Here is a 16,666-nt window from a genome sequence, read left to right on the forward strand (position 1 = left end):
CAGTTTGAGACCCCAAATTACATACTCCTGGTGTCCCTAGTAAGTGGCCAATAGAACTTCCAGCCATCAGAAGGTCAGCTCTGGCAGCAGGAAGAGTCTGTTCCACTGGTTTTTCTAACGTCCTTCTACACTACTGTATGCAGAAAAGGGAGGCTTCACTCTGTATTTCCTTCAAAGACCTTTTGTAAGGATCTGATTCCCATAATCAGGACAAAGGAGTTTTTAACAGTAATGTTTTAACACAAGTGCTGGGTGTTGCTAAACAATTTCAGTAAAGCCAGGTTTTAATTTCCAGGTGCAGTGCAGGGCTCATGTTTACAAGAGCAGCTGCAGGAGCTACTCATAACTGCAGATACTGGCACAAAATGGATGTTTAAAAACCCAATTGAATGGAATCACAATTGTGAATAATGATAAGCAATTCAAGAAAGGAAATTGGCTGCAAAGTCCAACAGGAATTTAACGCAGCAGTGGTCTGTTTCAGAACAAAGGCACTCAGGAAATTAAGTATTATAGTCATTGTTAAAGACAAATCTCAACTAAGGAGATATTCCAAGGATGAGCAGCATTGATTTACATAACTAGATGCAGGAGAGGGGCTACACAGCAGACAATTCACCAAGTGACTACTCCAAGTTTATTTGGAAACACACACTAACCTACCACATTTACCATGTACACTCTTCTTTTTAGGCACTTAAGAAAAGCCAGAAATAGCAGCATTGTGGCCAGAGAGAGAACACCAACAGCAGTCATTGCAATGCCAGCCCATGCCTCCTTGCTCAGGAGAGTGCTCCCTGCAAAGCAAGGGGAAAAGCAGTTTGTTTGTGGAGATAGAACTTCACTAAGCCCAAGCAACACCCCTCAGCACCAACACTGGCTCAGTACCTCGGGCTGCAGACCACTCTTCTGGCACCAGGAGGACAGGGCCCTGCAGGCTTGCCACAGCAGGGTTCACAGCTGCCATCCCACTTTCTACAACAGTAACACAGCACAGTTGAACCCCACAGTGCAGTGGGGTATCTTGGATCAGTGCAAGCTAAAATCCACCCAGACTTACCTCGCTTGCTTCTAGATGGCCTTGGGCATCTCGGTATGCACAACGGGGAGTCTGGGTGAAAACGGTGACAGATGAGAACACTGCAGTGGAAGTACACCTGGGACAGAGAATGAGAGGAATGAGAGGTCTGTTCATTTTGGAACAATAACTGCTCCTCCAAGTAGGGGAATAATGTCACCTACCAGGCCAGGAAGGGCTTTGTCACCACTGACAAAAGCAAAAGTCTTCACTTCCAGCCTTTGGCGATAGTTAGCATAGCTGACACCACGTCCCACAGGGTGAAACACAGTCCTGTAGCTGTCTAGGTCATACTCACACCTGCCAGTAAATAAGAACCAAGTCAGAACATCAGGGTAGAGAAGGTTTGGGTTGTTGGTGTTGACTTCTTTAAGCAGCAGATTAAAGTTCAAGGCTGAGGTGCTACCTTCTTCCTACAAATTCCAGCATCCCAGGGCACTACTTGGAAGGGCCTCATACTTAAGGCTCTCTTACTAAAGAGGGAGCAGAGGAGAATTAGGGAATCCTCCCACCTGCTGCAAAAGCTGCTTCCATTTGCATGGCAGGGCACTCACCCATCTACAACAATATTCCACTGGGGAAGTGATCTTGGATCTCGTGAGGCCGTTGCCCAGCAGTCATCCAGTACCAAGTGGAGGTTGGGGTCATTGCGGTTCAGGACCTGAACTTCCAGGAAGATGGGCTGCCGCAGGTACCTCACTATCGGATACTGATCCTCGCGGTACGGCTGCCTGTACGAGTCCTCTGCAAGAGCCAAAGCCCTGTTAAACACCTCAGGGTGCAAAGAGGGCCTCAAGCTCTTCAACAGCAGCTGCTCCAACAACTGCTGTCCATCCTAGGGCCACAGATCTGAGGCACCTTTTTCAAGCAGCATGGATGGGCAGGAGGGAAGCACACCAGGACAGTAGAAGTCCATGTACCAGAACAGTTCACTCATACACCCTCCCCTCCACAAGCTCCAGATGCTTCCCAGCCACTGAGCCCAGAGCCAGCTTTACCTGGGTAGCTTAGAAGTACTAAGGAGAGGGAACCTTGGTTCACTGAAGAAGGTGGAGGAGAAAGGTTGTCTACTTTTATAGTGAGGGAGGCATCACCATTGCTGAAGGAGCACTTGACTGTTAACCTGCAACAAGGAAGGAGCAGGTAAGTCATGCTGATGTATGGGTAACACAATACTGGATAGCCTAAAGAGGTTTCCAGACACACCTGAGTTCACTGTCCCTTGAGATCCTGCCCAGGGGAAGGTCTGTCCATAATGCCCTCACCTCATTCTCATAATGAATCTGCTCCCCATCAAACTGTGGGTAAATAACAGCATTAGTGAGGGCATTCCCAATGCCTGAATCCCACCAACCCCAGCCACACACGTACCCAGTGCCTGGTCCCGCACCCGTTCAGGGGGACATGGAACCGAACCCTGTCATTCAAAGGTGACTTGTAGGCTGGCCTGCACACAGGATCCCTGAGCCTGAGTGTATCCAAGTCCAGCAGTGGGGTGGTACTCTCAGCAAGGATTTCAAAATCCATATACCCATCCTGGGTGCATACAGCAGCTGTAACAGACATTCAAATAAGTTATCATGCGAGCCAGTGACAGCTCTGTCTGCCAGGAGCTGTTGGTGAGATGAACTAATCCAACACAAAGTATAAGAATGAGCTGTGCTGAGGGGCTGCAGGAGTCAGTCACTTACCTATTGGTGTGTGCTGCTCACAGGGGCACTCAGGGTGCATCACCATTGCCACAGTCTCCCCATGGAAGTGAAAAGCCAGCTTCAAAGGGGACATATAGTACTGAAGTCCTGAGCAGCTCTCCCCAGGCAGCTGAAAGACAAGAGTTACTCTCTTGGAGTGTGGCTACACGAGCTCATTTTAACACATGCACCTGTTAGAGCTGATTAACAAATAAGCTGAGCCTGAAGAGCACAGCTGCCTCAGGGGAAACTCATTTGCATTGCTCCAAGCATGCCAAACACCTATCCCCCTCCAACAGGAATATTTTCACCTCCATCTGTTTTTGCCAAAAGACTCCAGGAAACCCAAGTTGCCTTGCATGGTGCCTCTATCTACTACAAAGTCAGTTTGCATTCATCTTAATCACACCTCAGCCAGCCACAGGGCATGACAGACTTGACAGATGCTTAGTCAAGGTCAAAGCTACTCTGGCTCTGGGCCTCAAAACACCAAGGAGATGTGATCACGCCAACACCTCTGACTCCAAGGATCAGAACTCACCCTGGACTTAAGGACTCTCCTGCTAATATGCAGCCTGACCCCTCTCTGTGTGTCCAGAGTGATTCCATTTTCATGAAGCTGATCCATGGGAATGGTCTTATTCTCTACATCCACATCCATAAGGATCCCTGGAAAGTCTGGGATGGCAACAGTCATGTGTGTTGCATTACAGATTGCTGGACCTGCAACAACACCTTTGATAAATATAACATCATTTTCCCTGGGGCAAAAGCAGGTCAGGTTCTGATTTTTCCCATGCATTACCTGGAGCACAAAGCATTCTTGACTTCACAGTCAGTCTATGCTCAGGAGGGCCGTACATGAGCTTGAGTGCCACAGTGTAGAGCACCTTATCATTGTGCTGACAAAGAAGAGGAAGCTCTATTAGACAGTGCTCAGCTCCTGATCCATCATAAGACCAGCCCCAGAGGGCAGTGTATTGTTGCATCAGCTTCAGGTTTGCTGCTATTCATGTTTGCAACAGCAGTTTCTTCCCACCTCACCCTTCCTAAAAACAGCTGCTGATCATAAGACTGCCAGTCAGATGTTCACAGGGCTGGCTGTGGCTAGAATTCTACTTCTGGAGATTCCCACTCACCCTGCTGCTGTTTGAGGGGCACACTGTGCCTCCCCATTTCCTTGTGCCAGGCAGGTCAGGGACAGCTGTGCAAAGCCCAACAGCTTTGCACACACCAGCTCAGCCCAGCAGTGCAGCAGCTTGACATCAGCTCTGGCCCTGGCCTGGAAATGCTTTCCCCAGGTCTACAGGAGGGAGAGAGCACTGCCCAGACAGGGGCAGTGTGACTCCCCAGTGCTGATTCTCCATTCACAATACCTTGTAGGACACAACTCCTGTGGCAGCAAAGGCCACCTGAAAGATCAGGTTGTGGCCATCAACTAGGAAGTTATAGCCTTGCTGCATTGCTTGCCCAAGGCTCAGCTGGTGTATTCTGGTTCCATCATCAACTGACAGGTTCCAGGACATTGGAGTGGCTGCAACCTGCAAAGCAGGAGATCCTTGCTTAGGGAAGGAAGGCACAGAAGCATCAAGGCATTAGATTTTCAGCCTGCAGGGCTGCCACCTCCCAGCTCCCTCTATTGACAGCAGAGAATTAGGCTTTCCAGCAAGTTGGAACTACATCCAAGAGGTACCTGCCCCAGCTTGGAGACATCAGGCCCAGGTTAGGCCAAAAACCCAGGCACTCCCCCCCAGCTCCCTTCACAAGGAACATACCATATGCTCATCACTGAGGCTTGAAATGAGTCCTGGGAAGGCAACCTGAAACACAGCACAGGAATTAGACTACAGGAACTTGCAGGGTTGTAGCCACAAAGCAAAATCTCAACTACAGCTTCCCAAAGCAGACAGCCAACATCAGCTTCCCCTGCAATAGGACTGGAGCCAGACTGGGTGCATCATTAATGACCACTTGCAAACCAGCTCTCCAAAGAGCCAGCAGCCAAGCCAAAATGAGCATGCAGCCAGGAGACCTCCCTGCAGCCTTCCCCAGCTTTCTGCAGATCCCAGACACACAATTGCAGGAGCCACCCTGCCTTGCAAGCCTCAGAGCAGGATCTATGGCACTCCCACTCCTCTACTTACTGCCATGAAGTCTTTTGTGCAGTTTGTTGCACCAGCAAACACAGGAGTAATGACTTTATCTGCATGAACACTGTCACAGTGAGTGCTGTAGGTGACATTCTTCTCCTCTCCCATTGTGTCATTCACCATCAGCCTCAACCAGAGCTGGTGCTGACCATGCTATAGACAAGAGATATTAATTAGAAAGAAGCAGCAGTACTCACTACAGCATGAGGGCAGCTAAAAGCCATTAGGATTGAACTTTAACTTCAAAGTAGGTTTAGGTGTTTGTACCAGTGCAAGGAAAATATAACTTCTTGTTTTAAAAGCCCAGAGGAAAAGGATGAGCTCTCTAGGAAAGCAGGAGGTGCAGGGTTAGGTTGAAGAGCAGAAGATACAAAGATAACTGCAGAAGTCAAGAAGAAAACTCCAAGGAGTAGCAGGCTGCAGCACCTGTCAGCTATCCAGAAAAACTAAGCTGATAAACAGCAAAACAGAGACTTCTGGTATTTCAAATACCTAAAAGCAACAGATACCAGTGAAGCATCTGGTTTTGGCCTCCCACTTACTACTCTGCCTCAACAGCTGTGATCAGCATGCAATGTTAATTGTCTGTCAATAGATATACATTTAAATAGAGTGGTGCTCTGAAACTCTTGACCCTGGTCCATTCTCCCTACAAGAAAACCTGTCAAGTAGTTCAAGTCCTTTACAGGAGAGCACAACACTTATGGCACACTCTGAGGGATTTAATCAATTAATTTAATAAATTAATTTGTTGAAAGAACAAGAATTTAAGTAGGTTTGGTTTTCTTTTTTCCAACTTTTGGCATGAAGTGTTCTTCTGTAACAGTTTTAAATTATCAGAAGCATAAGTATTCTTACTCTTGAAGAAAGTTAGAAATAGAAACCCTAGTAAACCCAGTCCTGTCCAGAGAAAAAATTAAAATCTCAACTTCATTGCAGCAGCTTCCCAGAATGAAGACCCCTTTACCGGCAGGCTAGTGCAGTTGGCAAACAGGACACGGAGTGTCAGCCTCTCATAATCCACAGTGTGGTCACAGGACACGATCTCCTCACCACTCACATCTAGGAGGGATGTGGAAGATTAGCCCTGCAGCAGGCAGGTCTCAGCAGGAAGGGCCAGGGCAGCAGCAGTACGTACCCACCACACACACGTGCCAGGAGTAGTTGCCAAGCTCTCTGGAAAACTCAACTTCCATCCCATCCCTGTGACAGGTCACATTCTCTGCAGAGGGAAGACCACCATGAGCTGCAGCAAACCCTGCTGGAGGCACACACCCTGCAAGCCCCCCAGCCAGCCACCCTCCAGAGCCCCTTCCATGCCAAGGCAGAGGGGAAGCAGCTCCAAGCAAAGCCAAAGCCACATCTCCCCCACTGCCTGCCCAGGGAGGGCACTTTACCCAAGAGATCCTGATCCCCCAGGCCTTCAGCACAAGGGGCTAAGGGCAGCAAAAATCCAAAGAGGAGCAGCAACCTGCAAGGAAAAGAGAATCCAATCAGAAAGCATCAATAAAGGGGCCCAGCTCCCCTTCTATCCCAAACCTGACTCACCACATCCTTGAGTTGCTCCAGCACCACTGCTTAAGCCCCATCTTCTCACTGACACCACAAGCTTGGGTTTTAGCTGCCCAGGGAGGGTTATATAATCCCTGGGCCTGGCTCACACAGGTGCCACCTCTCTGCTGCCCAGGGAGGAGAGCACTTGCACCTGCTGCCCCTTGAGTGGGGAGGCTCACAGGAGACCTTCAGGTGATACTGAGGCTTTGGCATGGGTTGTTGTTGCCTTCTGTTTTGAAGGCATGCTTTTCTTGCTCTGATAAGGTATTTCCTTTATTCCCTTTCAAGATGTCTCATAGAAAAATGCATGTCTGTTTTGGCAGTTATTTTCTTGAATGGCATTCTCTGTTCCACTTTGCTGTCCCTGTCCCTCACATGTTGGCAGCAGGACAGCATTTGAGACACCAACGAGCTCAACATGGCCTTCCTTGGGACAGTTTGAAGCACTGATAATGATATCGTGGGGGGAAAGATCCCCAAAACCAAGCAAAAGCTTTTAACAAAGCAAAGAGCCTGAATGCCAGGTCAGGACTTCCACTTTTGAGCACTCACAGCAAAACCTGCAGAAGTCCCTGTGATACAACAGATAATGTCCCTGCTCCCAGCCCTACAGTGTGCAGGCTCTGTAAGGGATGCCCTTGGCCCACAGCAGAACAACAATCACGTCAGCTGGGTGTCAGGCAGCACCGGTGTGGGTCACCCTGAGCCTGGCTTTGGTGACCCTCAGCCTGGTGTGGGTCAGGCTCAGCCTGGCTGTGGGAACTGGCTGCTCCAGAGGACATCCAGCAGCAGTGTGCCCTGGGGCACAGCAGCTTTGCCTCCCTACAAAGTGAAGAAATAAGCTCTTATTGTTGTTTTAAATGTTGTCATCATCATCTCTGAATTGTGTAGCCACGATTACCCAGTGTGACTAATTTCATTCTTCTCTAAGCCCATTAGTTCCAAAGATCTCATTAGGCAAGCAGAGACTTCCTTTCCTCCCCTTGCATGGCCTTTACCATACCACATTTGGTGCTTATAAAAGTTGCAATGAAGAAATGTTGTGCTGGATAATCCTCATGCAGAACAGATGCCACAACAGCATCGCTGCAGATTTATGCTCCAAGTTACCTACAGCAACCTAACTGGTGATGCTGCAGCCTTTCAATCCAGATAGTTTATTTAACTGTAATATTTTATTTCAGATAGTTCTCAAATTAATAGAGTAATACCCATATACACAGTAAAATGCAATAACAAATCAAAGCTGCTGATTAAATAATTCATTAGTTTACAACACCATGTACCATCACAACAGAGTTTCTCTTGAGCCTGGTAAGACATTTCAATTGGAAGTGGAATGGTTCTGAAGTTCTTTTCAAACACAAAAATAAAAGCTTCATTCTAACTATCCAGGGAGTTTAAAAAGTTCACAATTTTTAGCTTTAGTCTCAAAAGAATAATCTCCATTCAGGCTGAGAAATGTAGCTCATTTGATGTTGAATCATTTATTGCATTTCAAGTTGAGGTTTTTGGATGGGACAAGGATGAACAAGTACCAGGAGTTTAGAAACAGATGAAGATTTTGTTTGGTCTTTTTTCTTTCTTTTTTGTGATGCCCACTTTTATGACAGAAATAATAACAAGGCTTGCAAAGTTCTGGAGCTTCTCCCCAATTTACATGGGTTTTTCTTTACCTCTAATTGAAACTTGGAACAATAGTTTCCCACTTAGGGAACAGGGTAAGTTTAAGATCAATATTTTCAGATGCTGATGGTAAAAATCACTCTGAAATCAACACTTTGTGTGCTGGATTAATCAAGAGAAAAGCAAATGAAGGTACTTCTGCAGTAAAAACCAGGGATCTTGAAAATTAAAAGGACTCTTCTGCCACCAAATCACTTCTCATGGGTGTATAATGTTTCCTCTCTCCTACCAGGCACTGGTGGTAAAAGCAGTATGTGACTTGGTGCTCATTTTAGTCTTCAAAAAAGGCCTAGTAAAGGAAATAAAATTCAGTGGCATTAAGAAACAGCTAATCACATGTGTATATTCTAGTAGCTGTAAATTTAATTCTGTGCTGGGCCTGGTAAAAAGAAAACAGAATAAATGGCTGCATTTTTATTGGAAAAATATTAAGGCAGTGCAGGGAACTTGAGAAAGGGCTGAGAGTAAAACTGTCTTCTAAAGTGGGGTGGAGGTTGGCCTGGGTGAAGCACAGCCCATCCCAGCTCCCTGAGACAGCAGGACAGCACCAGGGACAGCTGTGCCTGGGGGTGACAGGGAGGACACCCAGAGCTTTGCTTTACTCCCACCTGGACTGGTTTACTCAAAGATTCAAACCTGTCACAGGATCCGACTGACTCCCCATGTGGGGAGAAATAGGTTGGTACAAGTTCACTCCTGAAGAGCGCTTCAATCCCTGTCTGAGAAAATAATGAAGAGAGAAAGCCCATTTTGAGAGGTCTCTGGTGTGTCACAGGGGCAGAATTATGGGATGTAAATGAGGTGGCAGAATTCCATTTGGGGATTGCACCAACGCTGAGCAAGGAGCTGGTTTGTGATTCTCTCTAATGGGGGCACAACAAGCAACAAAACCCCACTGCTTAATTGCTGAGGGTAGAGTCTCGGATCCAGGTTAACTCAGTGAGTCGCAGAAAACAGCTTGGCAAAAAGCAATGTTTATGTGGCAGCTCTTGTGAATGTGGCCAGAAGAACCCTGAGCTCACAGCACTGCAGGAAGCTGCAGTTGCCTCTTACCAACTTTTCAGCTGCTCTTTGAAAACTGGCTTTTTTATATGGCTTGCTCTTAGTAATTCTTTTGAAGTTAGAATTAGTCTAATTCTGTAAGTTTCTGCTTGTAGAGGTAGCCCTTAATGTCACTGAAATCAGGGGAAATGGTTTCTAAACCAAGAAGCTGTTATTTGTGATGGGGAATGGACCCATCTATTCCCAGGCAAGGACCACAGTGCTCAGGTGGGGCAGTGGGTGCAGGCCCATCATGTTTCCTTTTCTGAAATTCCCTGTGCTGTCCTGAGGAAATCCTGCACATACATATTTTTTTTGTATCTAAACCAAAGATTACAATACCTGTAAAAAGAGTTTTATATTTGCCAATTTCCTGATGATCTCCTGACGAAATATACACAGCTGTGGACTTGCCAGCTGTGACTTGCAGACCTGTTGGGGGTTTTATCCAAACACCACCCTGGTCATCATTTCCAGTCTGTGGACACAAAAGGGTTCCATGGAAGTGTCTGGTTTAGCAGGGGAGTGACTTGTTTTCAGAGGCAGCATCTCAGTAAAAGATGGGTTACAAAGGGCTTCCCCAGTAAAGGTAATGCAGGGCTCATGCATTTCCTCCCATCAAACTCGGGGATACTTCATTACTTGGGGTGAAGCCTGGTCACACTGACAATCACAGCCTTTTGAAGGTTTTTTTGAAGTTCTTTTTGTAGTTCAAAGTCCTTTTGCAATTTCCACAGAACAGTCAGGCAAAGACATGGGGAAGATGAACGGATCCCCTCTCTAAGTAGTCAAATTTTCAACAAGCTGTTAGTGCATGGCAGAGCCACCTTCCAGGAAATGAGAGCATTCACACACCACATTCACCACACCACACCTCATTACTGATGCAGAGCTGCAGAGAAAGAGCCTGCAAGGATGAACTTTGCCTCCCCATTCCCCCCCTCCCAGGGACGTCTCAGCTTGTAATCATTAATGAACGATCCCTGCCATGGAAGAGTGACTGTAAAGTCTGGATATTGCTCAGAGCTGCTTTGGGAAACCAGAAGCTGCTGAAAATGTCGAGCAGGTATCACAAAGCAGCGGCTGATGGCAATGTGGACCTGTTGAAAGAAGCCACTAGGAAAGACCTCAACGCTTCTGATGAAGATGGGATCACTCCCACCCTTCTGGCAGCCTACCACGGGTACCTGGAAGCTCTGGAAGTCATATGCCGGAGGGGGTAAGTCAGCCAGCCTCCGGTGCTTAAAGCCTGGGCCCCAAAACCACAATTACTGCTCGTGTTTCTAACACCCCCATGGCCTCGGGCCCGAAAGGCTGAAAATCACAGTAACTTCTTTCAATGCATTGCCAAGAATTGTTTCTTTATTGGCAGTGGTTTAGGTCCAGTATTTAAAAAAATGCCCTAGGGTATATCACCGTGTCCCACAGCTGAAGGGAGGAGGAGGAGAGAAGATCCAGCAGGCAGGAATCGTGCAGCGAGATTGATTTATTTAATTATTTTACAAATCCTTTTATAGACTTTTTCTTCATAGTCTAATTGGACAAAGGGTCAGCCACCCCTTGGGGTGATTGGCTAAAATCCTAAAACATCCATTGTCAAAATATTTTTGTACTATACCATAAACAAGGCTTTTCAAGGTTGCAGGTGTTTGGCTGCTTACATTCCCTGCTACCTCTTCTGTGAGAGAGAAAAGTCTCTCACGGACTTAGAAAATAGCAAGAAAATCCTTGCTAGCAGCATTTTTGTATCCACAGTCCAGAACCTGTAGGTGGGTCTGTTCATTATTTTCTCAGGCAGGGATTGAAGAGTTCTTCAGGTGGTCTGTCAGTGAAGCCACTTCAGCATCCACAGGACCACATCGTGTGTGGAGCCTGCAGGCAGCAGCTCGTAGGAGCAGGGCCCTGGGACCTTTCCTTTTCTCACTGGAGAAGGTGGTCAAGAACCTTTGAGGATATCTTTGAGATAGTCTTTATAGAGAAATGCATTGTTTGAAACAATTTTTTTGGCAAAAAATATCTCCCATTTGCTTCCAAAGTGCCGTTAGTAGGCACTTGTGAAGATTTAATGCTGTCCAGAGGTGAGTCACAACAGTTTTGAGACAGTAACATCTAAAATGGTTATTTCTCTGCTTTGTTAGCATTGATAACTACCATCACACTAAAACTGAGAACGCTGTTTCAGAAGCTGTGGTAGGACCCTTGTAAACCATAAAAAAAGAAAAAGAAAAAGAAAAAGAAAAAGAAAAAGAAAAAGAAAAGAAAGAAAGAAAGGTTTTCTACAGGTTTATTTTCTGGTAGTAAAACGTCTGTGTCATTTAAATGTCTTACTGAAATGGTAATTACCTCTCCACCATCAGTCTTGCTCAGAGCCTGCCTTTTAAGCTGTGATTCTGTAATAACATCTAACAAAAGAAAACCTGCTCTTGTGTAGAGATACAGTTAATAAAATGTTCTTTTGCAGAACGGTGAACAGATTGCAGGGAACAGTTGGAAAACTATTTGGATGCATCTGAGGTTTTTTAATTAAAAATGGAGTTGAAAAAAAGGGTTTTTTAGTAGATTTGCTTTATAGCTCATTGGGCTCAGGTGTGGCTGTAGTATCCCAATAAAAAAGACCTTTGGACTGCGTGGTTGTTGCTGTTTCCTCAGGACAAGCAAAAATAGATTGACAGTTTTCCAGCTTGTGCAATTAAGGCAGCTCCCAGGAAATACCTGTCAATAAGGTTTGTCCCTGAACACCTGCTAGCCAGAACAACTAGCTAAGGAACAAATAACAAAATAATTGTTTTCAAAATTTAAGTGAAAAATGTATCTTCTACCACATAAGCTGACAGAAATCACAGCAGATGACACAAAGATCAAAATTTCTATATATTTGTTATTTCATGTATTTCTAAGTCTCTTTCTTGGCAGAGGACAGCTTTGGGACAGTATCACCTTCAAAATCTTCAAACATATGTGTTTACCTCTATTTTAATCTGAGATTTCTTGACACAATCAGCAAGACAGGGCTGTCAGAGGTATGGCTGCACTCTCACTGTTTTTTTGGAGAGACTCTGAATTTTAGAAGACTTTCAATCTGTTCTCCAGCCACTTAATGTTTTCTTGTGAGAAAGTATTTTAATTATTTTTAACAAATTTGTCCTTTCCTTGAGGAGGTTTTCTGACAGAGGCTCTGAGGTACAGAGCAGTTTTCTTTAGAGTGGTTGCAGATTTTAGGACTCTCAAGCTTGCAACACGTTTGGCCCTGGGAAAGCATAGCAATACTAACAATAAACCCCTTTCATCTTGAAATAATTTATCTTCCCAGGCATCAGGAGATATTTTCTCTGCTTGCCTTGCAGGTACATGAATAAAGGCAAAACCAAATAGCAGAATTTCTCAGCTCCCTTTTGGTGTGAGCCTTCTCCTTGGGAAAGCAGGGAAAGGAGGAGTATGAGAACCCAGAGCAGATGTCAGACCTTGTCCAAAGCCCCACTGAGCTGGGAATAGCCACTCCAGCTTGTCAATTGTTTGAGACTCAAAGGCTGGCAGGTTCCACAGGGAAAAGAGACCACAAACAGCTCCGAAGGGACCTGGGGGAGGACGCATGACCCGGCACTCCCAGGGCTCAGGGTAGCGCAGGCAGCTCGCTGATGTGGGAGTTCAGGCAGCCAGGCAGCTCCCCAGGGCACAGCCACAGAGGCAGAAATATGTACACGTGGTTTCCACATGTCTGAGTGGAGAAACTTCGATCCTCAGCTGCCACCTCCTTGTAGCAAAGCCTGAGCTCCCACGGGCGGCACGGGCAGCTCTGCCGGACCCCTGACCTCACCCCTGCCTTGGGCAGCTCAGGCTGAAGGATGTGTTCAGATCTGGCCCTCAACAAACCTGCTACTGCTTTTCTTCAGAGCCTCCAAGCCAGAGATCAGTGCCTGAAGGACGTTTTGTGACAGGATGTACCAAGTCTTTCACAGTACAGCTGCAGTGGCACCAACCTCTGAAATGTCACTGAAATGCTTGAACTCCCAAGAGTAGAAATTCTCCTTGAAAATTTGGTCCCTGGCTCTGAAGTCAAGAAAGATTTTGGGCTTCTGTGGCCACCTTATTTGTTGGTCACAAGAGGACAAAAGCTCTGTTCTGAACATTGCTAAGGCTGACCTTGCCAAATGTTTATTGAAATATTCAAGCTGATTCTTGTCTGCAGGCAGCAGTTCAGTGTGAAGTCAGTGCAAGAGTTAAAAATCAAGCAGTACTTTTCACTGGCTTTAAATTCAATTGAAAAATGTGGCATTTTATTTTCAAATGAGCTTCTGCTTTTCAAATCATCATGAGCAAAAGTAACTTACGGAGAACAAAAGGGTTGGAAAACAATGGCATCTGTCTGGGCTTCAACTAATAGCAATGGAGAGAAATGGGTAATCAGGGCTTCACTCCTGATCATTTACCTATTACCTACCTAGAAAGTTACTGCAGGAGCTCATCAAAAATACATCACTGTGGCCAGTGAGGAAACCTCTTAATAACCACCCTGTATTTGACAGGCAAAAGGAACGAGTCACAAAGAACACTTTTAAATATTCCATGCAAATGTTCTTGAAACAGTTTTGCCAGTAATTCAATGAGACTGAGTCAAAGCCTGAGCCTACTTTGAGTTGCCAGACGCTGGGATGACAAAGGAAATGCCCTGGCTCCCTTAGGGGGAGATGCACATGCAGTCCCAGTGAGCCCCAGGAACTCGTTTAACTCACAGGGCAGGAACTGGAGCTCATGCCACACACAGAGCCACGCTCAGGGCTTGTGTAAGTGGGTGCAGCCCTGTTCTAGTGGCTGGAGCCAAGCTGAGCTGTCCCTGGGCTGTTCTCAGAGCAGAGTGATCCGTTCAGTGTCTGTTCAGGGCCACTGCAGGGCCCGGCGCGGGTAGCCCAGCTCACGGTGCGCTGTTCTCCCTGGCAGGGGTGATCCGGACAGGTGTGACATCTGGGGGAACACGGCCCTGCACCACGCTGCCTGCAATGGCCACATCCACTGCGTCTCTTTCCTGATCAACTTTGGTGCCAACATCTTCGCTCTGGACAACGACCTGCGCACTCCTCTGGAGGCGGCGGCCAGCAGGGACCGCAAGGACTGCGTCCAGATCCTGGACAAAGCTGCCACCGAGCAGAACCTGCTGAATCCAAAGAAGGTCTCCAAACAAAAGGCACAGGCCCAGAGGAACGTCGAGAGACAAATCAAGGAATGTGAGAAGCGCCAAGAGAAACACCAGCATGAAATGAACCGGAATTACATTAAAGAAAGGGTTGGCACGGTGAATTCTTCCAAAGGAACACACTCCAGGGTAAAGTTGCCTGGTCTATTTGCTTCAAATACCACAAGTACTTTAACCAAAAACCTGAAAGATACCTTGAAACTCAAGGCAAAAAAGACAGCCGACAGCACAAGAAGGCAGGAAACACAAAGAAATGACCAAGAGGATGATGCAGGTAGGAGAAGTGTGATGCATTTGTTTGATGAGAAAGAAGAGGATGAATTACTGGATGACCTCGAAGGGAAAAACCTTGCTGATAATGACAGTCAGCTCTCCATTTTTCAGCGGCCAGGTCTTGGCAAGATTGTGTTTGGAAGGAATTTGGCTGCAGAGGTAAATCCTGAAACTGTGTCTTCTGAGAAAGAAGGGATAAGATTTACAATGGCCAGTGAGCTGTTTCAGTATGAGAATGCTGAGAATGGCGGGGAAGATGATGCTGAAAACAGCGCTGATGTCCCTTGGAATGAGGAAGAAGTCATTTGGGACGATGAGGAAGCAGAAAATACTCCCCTTGAAGTGTTTCTGGCATCACAGATGCTGGATGAATTTCTTCCAGTCTTCATGAGGGAAAAAATTGATTTAGATGCCCTGATGCTATGCTCTGATGAAGATCTACGCAACATTCAGATGGAGCTCGGGCCAAGAAAGAAAGTCCTGAATGCTGTGAATAAAAGAAAGCAGGCACTCGAGAGCCCTGGGAAAGCTGTAGATACTTGCTTATAAATTATCATAGCAATTGTTGTAGCCTACACACTGATTTGTTACCTTTCCCTCTTTCCAAAGAGTGTGCAACTCTTTTCAGAACTCTACTAAAGCAGAAGGCAGAGAGGTTACCAATTGCTTTAGAAAGTACAGCAGGGATAAAATTTTTCTCTCTGGAGAGATAGTTGTGGTGAACAGGATATTAAGTAAAGCATGTTCTGCCAAAGGAAAAAAGAAAAAAGAATGGGAAAGAAAAAACCCAAACGCTTTTTCTCCCTGAACTGTTTATGTGGATTGGATTTCTTTTGGTCCAGATAATTTAAAATATCTGTGAAGACCAGGCCCATTGCATTCTTTACTAAAGGCCTCCCTTTCTTCTCCAAAACCACAATGCAAAGAGCATTCTCAGAGCTTGGGAGCTTTGAGTTTTCTCCATTTGCTTCTGTAAGATCACTACAAACAACTCTTCTTGGTACTGATGGTGTGTTAGAAAAGGCATCTGAATCTTGATTTTAGCTGTGGTTCATTGACTCTAATCAGATCTGAATTAATGTAAATAATACTAATTTACAGCAAGTTTCATATTTTTGTCAGTAAAGTTTTTACTTCTGTATTGACAATAATTTAAAAATACATGAAGTATTCTCCCAAGAGATGTTCAGTGTGAGTTGTATATTCCTTTCTTATCTCATTAGACTGGATCCAACTACCAGCACCCATCATGTCCTAAATGCCATCAAGGCTGCAGTACTTTTATCTACAAGAAGCTGATGTTTAATTTTCAAAATTTTGGATCTGTTTTGGTATACCCTCAGCTTGGTTCCTATAGGCTGCATTTTCCATGCAAAGTCCCAGAAATGAGGATTCATATCACACACCATTTTCTGTGGGTTGTTGTCAGCCTTAGCCTGAAAGCTGTGTATCACACACACACAGAGAGCCCATCAAAATAAAAAGAAAATGAGATGTGCTGCTGTGGAAGCTCCTGCTTCTCACAGTCTATCTGGAGGCATTCACAGCAGGGTTCCCCTGTTCCTTTGGGAAGCCAGCACTCTCAGATATAAATTAATCACTCCTGTTGAGTTTTGTGACTCTAATAAGGTGTTTGCAGCAGCCATGCTCTGGCTAAGATCACACATTTTAGATGCACATTTATTAGCAGAACATTCATCTTTAAATCTCTTTTTATAGCTTTCCATTAGCCAGCTGATTTTTTCCTTAGGGGAATGTGGCATTTGTGGACACTAATCCTGGTTAATGATCTGTGTTTTTTCATGTTTCTTCTTTCCATATCATCTTGTGACTTTGATTTGTGTATTATAGCACCTTGTCTTGGCTGAACTTTATACTGCACTCTTCCCTGCTTGGATTCCTGCACTACAGCAGGTCGATCTGTCCTTATATGAAGCAATCACATCAAAGTCCTGTTCTGTGCAACCTTCCATGGTTGCTGTGCTCAGCACAGTAATTCAGACAC

The 16,666-nt window shown here is 45.7% G+C and overlaps 2 protein-coding genes across 2 annotated transcripts; one reads left to right on the forward strand and one right to left on the reverse strand.

Annotated features, from left to right (window-relative positions):
• Positions 1 to 618: 618 nt before the first annotated feature.
• ZP2 (zona pellucida glycoprotein 2) lies at positions 619 to 7,409 on the reverse strand. The gene is made up of 17 exons (XM_042037558.1): positions 7,375 to 7,409; positions 6,317 to 6,390; positions 5,887 to 5,981; positions 4,914 to 5,072; positions 4,545 to 4,589; positions 4,146 to 4,310; positions 3,575 to 3,671; positions 3,311 to 3,492; positions 2,770 to 2,899; positions 2,450 to 2,631; positions 2,285 to 2,376; positions 2,077 to 2,201; positions 1,633 to 1,822; positions 1,243 to 1,378; positions 1,061 to 1,157; positions 889 to 975; positions 619 to 797 (listed from the first exon to the last, which is right to left on the reverse strand). Exons 1-17 carry the CDS (start codon positions 7,407 to 7,409, stop codon positions 655 to 657), a joined length of 2,034 nt encoding a protein of 677 aa, XP_041893492.1. The 3' UTR covers positions 619 to 654.
• A 2,758-nt stretch (positions 7,410 to 10,167) lies between these two features.
• Positions 10,168 to 15,842, forward strand: ANKS4B (ankyrin repeat and sterile alpha motif domain containing 4B). The gene is made up of 2 exons (XM_042036812.1): positions 10,168 to 10,419; positions 14,136 to 15,842. The coding sequence occupies exons 1-2, from the start codon at positions 10,256 to 10,258 to the stop codon at positions 15,208 to 15,210; spliced, it is 1,239 nt and encodes a 412-aa protein (XP_041892746.1). The 5' UTR covers positions 10,168 to 10,255; the 3' UTR covers positions 15,211 to 15,842.
• The last annotated feature ends 824 nt before the right edge of the window (positions 15,843 to 16,666 follow it).

Source organism: Corvus kubaryi, unplaced genomic scaffold (genome assembly GCF_017639235.1).
Source record: "Corvus kubaryi isolate FWS band 111438036 unplaced genomic scaffold, C.kubaryi_AGA036_p1.0 37387, whole genome shotgun sequence".
NCBI lineage: Eukaryota > Metazoa > Chordata > Aves > Passeriformes > Corvidae > Corvus > Corvus kubaryi.